The sequence below is a fragment of the Lepisma saccharinum genome, chromosome 24 (assembly GCF_977018435.1).
Source record: "Lepisma saccharinum chromosome 24, izLepSacc3.1, whole genome shotgun sequence".
Taxonomy (NCBI): domain Eukaryota; kingdom Metazoa; phylum Arthropoda; class Insecta; order Zygentoma; family Lepismatidae; genus Lepisma; species Lepisma saccharinum.
This window is the reverse complement of record NC_139252.1, coordinates 20887170-20896373: the sequence shown is the minus strand read 5'-3', so window position 1 is coordinate 20896373 and position 9204 is coordinate 20887170. Positions and strand designations below refer to the sequence as shown.

The 9204-nt window shown below is 40.7% G+C and overlaps 1 protein-coding gene across 1 annotated transcript; it reads left to right on the top strand.

Annotated features, from left to right (window-relative positions):
• Positions 1-252: 252 nt before the first annotated feature.
• On the top strand, positions 253-2630 carry LOC145978135 (uncharacterized). Its single transcript, XM_083110576.1, has 2 exons — positions 253-1079; positions 1946-2630. The coding sequence occupies exons 1-2, from the start codon at positions 253-255 to the stop codon at positions 2628-2630; spliced, it is 1512 nt and encodes a 503-aa protein (XP_082966702.1).
• Positions 2631-9204: the final 6574 nt, after the last annotated feature.

Sequence of the window (9204 nt, the reverse complement as noted above, 5' to 3'; positions counted from 1 at the left end):
TTTTACACTTTCGGAAGAAGCGTGTTTCGTTTGCTGCCGAAGATGGAGTTCAAGACAACAGTAGACAAGCTGGAAGGTGCAAAGAACTGGCCGAGATGAAAACGACAAGTGGAGCTGCTTTTACGACACCACAATGTCCTAAAAGTTGTGGATGGCACGTGTACTTCTCCACAGGAACTTGGTGCTGAGTGTACTACAGAAGATCGACGTAAGTATGAAGCAGAGTGTAAAACGTTCCAGAAGGCGGACATTATGGCACAAATGATATTGGTGAATAGTATGGATGATGCAAATTCGGAACTTACCAGCACGTGTAATACGTCTAAGGAAATTTGGAACAAACTAATGTCAGTATATGAACAAAGTTCAGCACAGCGTTTGGATCGATTGTCAGAGCAGTTCTTCAATCAATCCAAAGATGCAGCGGAAGACATTGCAACATACGTGTCCAAATTACAGAGAAATTTTCGTGAAATGAATGATGAAATGGAACGTCTCACGAAGTCCAAGGTTCCAGAACTGCTTCTAATGAGTCGAATCATGTCTACCTTACCTTATGAATATTTTGAATTCAAAAGTGTATGGGAATCAGTTCCAGTGGAAGAGCGTACTGTAGACATGCTAATTGAACGACTTAGGCTAATTGAAATGAGACTTCCCAACAAGAGTAGTGACACAACAGCTTTTGTGGTGAAAAGTGATGATCCGAAGAAACACAAGAAACGTCCAGAAAAAGCGAAAAAGTGTTTTAAATGTCACAAGGTAGGCCATTTTGCCAAACAATGCAAGTTGGTGTTAAATAGATCTTCAACCAGTGGAAGTGACCATGTTCCAGAAGGAGGAGCATTTGTGAGCTTTGAATCGAACTGTCCTGTTTCGGAAGTTTGGATTGCAGATACTGGTAGCACAGCACATATGACTAACCGGAAGGACTACTTTCTACAGTACCAAAAATTCCCAGCACGAAAGGAATTACAGGTGGGAAATAAAGCCATCATATTAGCACATGGCAGTGGTATAGTGAATGTGGAAATGTTGGTCAATGGTAGGTGGGTGAAAAATCATCTTCGTGATGTGTGGTATGTGCCAAACATCAGTAGGAATTTATTTTCTGTGAACTCCACTACAAAAAGAGGTTTTCTATTCTGTGCAGACTCCATGAAGTGTTTACTAAAAAAGAATGGTAAGGTACATGCATGGGGAAGTGTTACTTTAAGTGGTTTGTACCAAATGCACATGCGTACATTACCCCCCAAAAATCCTGCTGAAGTGTGCTTAGTGTCAGCTTCCGATACATTGCAGCTGTGGCATGAAAGGTTGGTACACCAAGGTAAGCAACATGTTCGGAAGTTTCTAGTGCAGCACGGAATTGATGTAAAAACTGATGATCAGTTTTGTGAAGGCTGTGTGGTTGGCAAGCAACATCGTAAAAGTTTTGGACAGCGGGTTACTCGTGCAGAAAAACCAGGTGAAATAATCCATGCTGACATGTGTGGACCAATGCAAACAAAATCATTGGGTGGTGCACTGTATTTTGTTTGTTTCAAGGATGACTTTTCGAAATCCCGACGTGTGTTTTTTCTGAAACAAAAATCTGAAGTTGCTGCAAGACTAAAACAGTAGAGAAGAAGACACCATATGAACTTTGGTATGGAAAATACTTACCAAGTGTAGATCATTTGAAAGTTTTCGGAACAGAGTGTTTTGTTCATGTACCAAAGCAAAAGCGACAGAAATGGGACAAAAAGAGCATTAAGGGTCTTCTGATTGGTTACTGTGATGAAAAAGATGGTTACCGCATCTGGAATCAGAAAACTGATAAAGTGTTGCTCAGTCGTGATGTTATTTTTTGCACAGAAACAGTTTTGCCAGTAAAAGAGTCTTTTGAAATTGTTTCACCAGAAAAATCAGTAATGTTTGAATCTACTGTGGAATAACCTGATAGCCCTGGTAGTGAGTCTGCATACTACGATGATACAGGAAACAGATGCATCACAGAAGATGTAACAGGTGGAAGTGAACCACGTTATGAATTGCGAGATCGTCAAAGGGTGCAGAAACCAGTGTGGCAAGATGGTTATGTGTTACAGGTAGATTGCTTAGAACCGAGCTCATATAAAGATGCCATGTCATCAAGAAATGCTGCAGAGTGGAAATTAGCAATGGAAGATGAAATGCACTCTTTGGCTAAGAACCATACTTGGATACTAGTTGAACCTCCAAGCAATAAGAAAGTTATTGATAATCGGTGGGTTCTAAAAATAAAGACCAAATCAGATGGCAGTATCTACAGACTTAAAGCAAGACTGGTAGCAAAGGGTTATCTACAGAAGAGTGGGATTGATTACGATGAAACCTTTAGTCCAGTGGCTCGATTTGATACTGTACGAACTGTGCTGAGTGTTGCAGCTTGTGAAGGGTTGAAGTTAGCTCAATTTGATGTGAAAACAGCTTTTCTTTATGGTGAACTTGATGAGGAAATCTACATGTGTCAACCTGAAGGGTTTGATGATGGGACTGGTCGTGTGTGTAAGCTAAAAAGGAGTCTTTATGGACTGAAGCAAACACCTCGTTGCTGGAATAGACGATTTGTGAATTTCATGTCGAAGCATGGTTTTACATGCAGCTAAGCTTATCCCAGTATGTTCATTCGTAAGAAAAATGGAAAGAAAATGATTGTAGCCATCTATGTGGATGATGGTTTGGTTGCTGGCAATAATATTGAAGATATCAACAGTTTTCTCGGAACTCTAAAAGAAGAATTTGAAATTGTAGTTGGGTCATTAGATTGTTTCTTGGGCATACAAATAACACAAAAGGAAGATGGTTCTATTTTTGTATGTCAAGAAAACTATACAAAGAAAATTCTTGAGAAATTTCGCATGAGTGAAGCAAATGCTGTGTCAACACCTGCTGAAAAGGGAAGTGTAAATGCAGGGGAAGAAAACACACAGCAGTTAGTAGACACTAGTGTGCCTTACAGAGAAGCAGTTGGCAGCTTGATGTATCTGGCTACAGTCACTAGGCCAGATAGCTCCTATGCTGTTGGATTAGTGTCGCAAGCATTGGACAGTCCAAGACTATCTGATTGGCAAGCAGTGAAACTAATTTTCAAGTATCTACGAGGAACCACTGCTTATGGAATATGCTACAATTCAAATCATAATCCTGGGATCCTGGAAGCCTTCAGTGTTGCAGATTATGGTGGAGATCCAACAACAAGACGCTCAACAACTGGAGTTCTATGCAAGTATGCAGGCGGAGCGATATCCTGGATGAGCCGGAAGCAGAAGTCGGTTGCTCTATCAACAACAGAGGCTGAATTTGTGGCAGCCAGCGAGGGAGCTAAGGAAGTGATATGGCTAACAAGTGTATTGGATGAGATCACTCATCTGACAGGAATGCCCACACTGCTGGTGGACAATGCTAGTGCTATTAAGTTAGTAAAAAATCCTGAATTTCATAAACGCTCAAAACATATTGCAGTGCATTATTATTTTGTAAGAGAAAAGTTTCAGGAAAAAATGTTAAATGTGGAACACATTGAAACTGAAAGTCAGGTAGCAGACATTCTCACGAAACCATTAGCAAAAGTTAGGTTTGCTAAATTATGTGGCTTAATGGGAGTGGGAAATGAAAAGTAGTGTACTTATTGTTATGTTAAAGTGTAACAATGTTTTTTATAAAGGGAAGCTTGTGAAAGTTGTTTTTGAGGGGAAGTGTTAAACAAAAGACACACTTTCCCAACATGGTCAAATTGACTTATCATTTGTTTTTGCTCTGTAGTGAGTAGTCTGTGGAGAATGCTCTCCAAGAAGTTTGTATTGTACCAAGAATGTAGCAATGTACATCGCGTCGCGGTCGGTCGCGTTAGACACTAATAAAGTGTTAATTAACTGTTAGCACGTGTTGTTACTCCTTGTACCAAGTTACGGAAATATCTGCGCTGAAGTTCAACACCGCTTAATACATGCTACTATGCCATATCATGTTATTCAATTTACTGAAATGAAAAGAAAGAAAAGGACAAATGTGATATATTTAAGAAGTTCAATAAAACGCTGAAGTGAAATGAAACTTCTGACATTAAGAGACTATGTACACTGCTGTTTGTGAAAATTGCAACACCCAGAAATAATGGCCCAAATGAATCCAAACTCGGAGGATGTGTAGAACAGTGTACCAGCAATAAGTGATTAGGATTGCAGAGAGATGGCATGCATGTAGGCCCAGCAGTGCCCTCTCATGTGTGACCGGAAAGGTCAGTGTTACGCCAAGCTCAGTCAGTGAAGAGCCATCAAACGAAGTGGAAATGTGAAAGCAAGTGCTGGTATGCCTCGTCGACATCAAACGGTGCAATATCAGCATGTGAGTGTGTTTGAACGGGGAGAATGAGCGGTCTCTGGGAAGCGGGTTTCTCATACCGTGACATTTCGGCTCGTACAGGGCATGCTGCTACAACAGTGATGCGTGTGTGGAGCCAGTGGATAGAAGAGGGTTGTACACAGCAAAGAGCAGGTACTGGACCACGCAATGTGACCACAGCATGGGATGACCGCCATCTTGTTCGCATGGCTGTAACGGACCGTACAGCTTCGTCTACAGTGTTGGCTCGACGCTGGAGCACTACAACGTTTGTGGACCTGTCTGCGTCGACGGTACGACGATGTCTGCTGCTGGTTGGGCTGGTGGCACGCATGCCATTGCTTCGGCTTCCATTGTCCAGAAACCACAAACGCCTCAGACTGCAATGGGCATATGAATGCCGTCGCTGGCATGCTAAGTAGCAAAATGTAGTGTTTTCGGACGAGTCTCACTTAAACTTGTTCTACAGTGATGGCCGCATAGGTGTTAGATGCTACCATGGTGCACGCAATCTGGCAACCTGCATTGTTGAGCGGCATAGCGGACAAACGCCAAGTGTGATGGTTTGGGGCACCATTGGACACAACATGCCATCTCCCCTCCTACGTATTGAAGGCAATCTGAACAGCAACTGCTATGTCAGAGAGGTTTTAGAGCCTGAGGCACTGCCCCTCCTTCAGGCAACTCCACATGCGATATTTCAGCAGGTCAATGCCTGGCCACATGTGGCGAGGAATGTGCAAGCCATCTTCGAAGAATGACAGTTACCACTGCTTCACTGGCCTGCACGTTCGCGTGACGTGTCACCCATCGAACTTGTCCGGGATATGGTTGGTCGGCAATTTGTTCGTCATGATCCTCCAGCAACCACTGTTGATGCTTTGTGGACTCGCATACAAACCGAGTGGGGGGGGGGAGATTCCCCAGGAACATATCCAGGCCCTCCTAGATTCCATGCCACGACTGTAGAGGCTCTGTTTGCAGCACATGTGAGCTTCACACCATACTGAATTTTCAAGGTCAGAGATCATATACAGGTCTGTAACCCTAATCATTTGTGTATTGGCATGTACGTAATCTATGGTATGAAGTTCATTTCAATCATACGATTCCTTCTTGGTGTTGCAATTTTCACAAACAGCAGTGTATTTTCTGCATGCTGTTAATCTATAATGAATTCCATACTGTGTTATTGACTTCATATAACATTTTTGCCACCTTGTGGCATGCATGAATACTTCCCCATCATGCCTCTTGGTTCTTATTTGTAGCGTGCATCTTTGAGAAGTCATGAGCCACCAATGGTTGAACAGGCCCAGGGCAAGTTGAACCAAATATACTAACTAAGTAACTCTCTAGCCTTCTTGAACCCAAAGGTTCATGGCTGCAGCAACACAGGCCTTTCATTTGTCCCTATCCTCTTTTCCATCCCTACCAATTTCCTTTAGGTCCATCTCAACATTATCCCTCCATCTTTATCTTGTTCTTCCTACTGGTCTTATAACGGTCAAATATTGAGTGACAAGTAATTAATCTAATTGCCCGTTAGAGGAATTAATTGCAATTGGTAATATTAATATCCGTCGCGAATACAGGTGTCTAGCAAACTGTCTTAGCCAGCACTAGCTTGCTCAACCACCGTTTTTCGCCCGAATTCGGATTTACATGCATTCTTATGGGAATAGCAAGAAAAATGCAACTTCTAAACCAATGGACCGAATTGGATGAGATTTTAACCAGCAGAAGACCACATCATGAAAGTACTGATTCCAAGATTTGAGCCTAATCGGAGCAGAACTACGGGTGTTATGAATTATTAAAGATTCATTGCTGTATTGAATGGGAGACGGAACCCTACGGAGTTGGCCGCTCTGAACGTGTCGAATACAATAGAGGAAGAGTTAACCTAATCTCTGCGCGAGGGGCTGCTACCAGAGGTTAAGGACCGGAGTGAGCATTGACCAGGATAGGAGGACAACGGTCAAAGCAACAGAAACAATAAACAAGCACCTGATCATAGAGGGTAGGGCGTCACCACGTTCAAATCTGGAATAAAAGGGATGATTGGGAATATCGAGACACAGTTTTGCCTAGAATCGCCACCGGAGTGTGAGCTAAGCGCGACCAAGCTGCGAGCCGCAATCAGACCCGTGGTCTGGATTTGTTTTCCTCGAGTGAGTGTTTCAGAGCCATGGAGTAGAGCAGAATAGAACCAGGGGGTCGTTTTCCCCCTCGCCGTCAACGCATCCGTGCACATACGTGTGGTTATGTGAGAATAACGCCAGATACGTCCACCTGTGTCAATCGTCCGAAACAACGTCCTAAGTAGTAAAAGTTAATAACATTTGATATCCATGTGAAACCGCGAATGGCTCATCGCGTATGTTCATCTCATCGCCCAAGTCACATATCTGTACTTACGAGTGACCGCGAAGAACTGACCTATTATTGCGCAAGTTGTCGTATGGAGTCGACAGTGAACGTGTACCATCCTGGATGTCCCTGCGAAGTGATCGAGTGAAGCCAGGATCCGATGATGCCAGATGAAGCTGCCGACTGATCCACTTTCGCCAACCAGAATAACCACGAGGTGCAACAATGGAGTGTGGAGGCCTTCCAAAACTGTAGGACCACTTTCACCCAAGCCAGGTCAGAGGGAATGCAGCGAAGGTAAGATCCAACCATGTGCATGTGTGAGAGAGATGATGCCTATCTACCGCGAATCTGCGTAAATCAAATCATTGCATAACTTAAATCAGTGCTATGGCATCCCTAGACATCGGTATTCCGACGGACAAACAATGTTAAAGATCAGAGTTAATGTTAACGGCAAACAATAGTTCACTGAATTATATTTGTACCTTCAGAAAAGATAGAAGGGGTTCGCACAAGGAACAATTATTCACTTTATACTTAAAATCCTAATTGGTAAATTGTAATAGGCAATGTAGCCAAGACATAGCAAGAGTATGGTCAAAGTAGTACTTAATCTAACCTTTGTAATTGTCATATTGTCGACATATGCTATGGAGTGAGAGTATGAATGGGAGATCGAGTGAAAGAGGGCAAGATGTAATGTGTATTTATCTGTGCTTTAATATATGTGTATATTCAGAAACACCGTAGTATTATGTAACGTCATTTCAGGTATTTAAAATCAAATCCTCCTAGGTTTATTCTCGGTAACTCCGACTGTTAGGCACTTATCCTGACCGTATTATATTTCATGTAATGTTTAATTCGCCCAGGAGATGAGGCGAGCGATTCTTCGTTGTTGCGTTGCTAAGCTCAGCTCAGTTGAGTCAGTTGAGTTAGTTATTTATTAAATTAGCAGCCCGTGACAGTCTCTTACCATCAGGTTTCCTAACAAGAATCTTGTAAATTCTTCTTTCCTCTCACATTCGTGCCACATGGCCTGTTCACCTAAGTCTTCTTGATTTAAACATTCTAATAATGTCTGGATACAAATACAAATTATGTACTTCTTAATTATGTGCCCTTCTCCACTCACCTGTCTCCTCATCGCTTTTAGGCCCAAATGTTTTCCAAAGGATCTTATTTTAAATACTCATAATTTATGTTCCTCTTTCAATTTAAGGGACCAAGTTTTGCATCCATATATTATTACAGGCAAAATTATTGTTTTGTGTATTTTAACTTTTAGTATCTTAGATATTAAACAAGAAGACAAAAGTGTATATGAAGAGAAAAATAACATGCATTTCCTGAATGAAGCCTGCTTTTTATTTCCTCTTTAATATCATTTTCATTTATTAGTATTACTCCAAACTACTTGATTTTGGAAACTCTTTCAAATGAGTTCTTATCAATAATTATATTTTGATTATTACCTAACACTTGGTTTCGGCCTGTAAGCATATATTTAGTTCTCTCTTTGCTAACTTCCAAAAGTATCTCTTTTGCTGCTTTGAAAAATATTTTAGCATTACATTGTATTCTTAATTGTATTTACATCATCCCCAGGAAGGGGTACGTCATCTGCATATACTAACAGCTGAATCACACCATTTAATTTTAGTCCTTCGTTAGTTTCTTTTACCTTCCTAACAGCGTATTCTAAGGCAAAATTAAAGATCAATGAAGATAATGCATCTCCTTGTTTTAACCCATTATGAATTGTAAATTTGTCACACATATTAATATACACATGAATCTTATTTTCTGTTTCACTGGTGCATACTTTTATCATATTAGCAAGCTACTTAGGTATTCCAAACTCTACTAATATATTATATAATTTATCTCTTTTGACTGAATCATATGCTTTTTTAAAATCAATGAATAGATGATGGACATTTTGATTATACAAACCAAATATACAGAGTTCAAATATGTCTCCTGCATCCATGTTATAGCACATATTAAGTTTAACATGAAAAGTAGAACTGTTTCTTTAACACTACCAGCAGGCATTACTGGGTGAAATAGAGTATTTTATTGTATTTTATTTCCACTTAACTATTAGCAGTATATACACATGATAATTTACATTCAACTAGGTATAATATAATTTGAATCTGATTGTTGATCAGAGGAATTAATTTTTAGGTAAGCAATGTGTTCTATTGTTATGAATGCTAAGATTGCTATGGAAATAGTAGAGAATTCCAACTGCCTCTCAGTATGATAATGAATGGGATCAATGAAATCATCAGCTTTCTCACATTACAGTACAGATATATCGAGAAGAGTGACAACAATTTGACTCTAATGAAGATGTCCCAGTCCAGCATCAAAAGTCGAATGCAAGCAACACATGATTTGTAGAAGGTTGGTTTCTAATGTGTTGAGAACTCTGTAGTTTATTTAGAAAAAAAA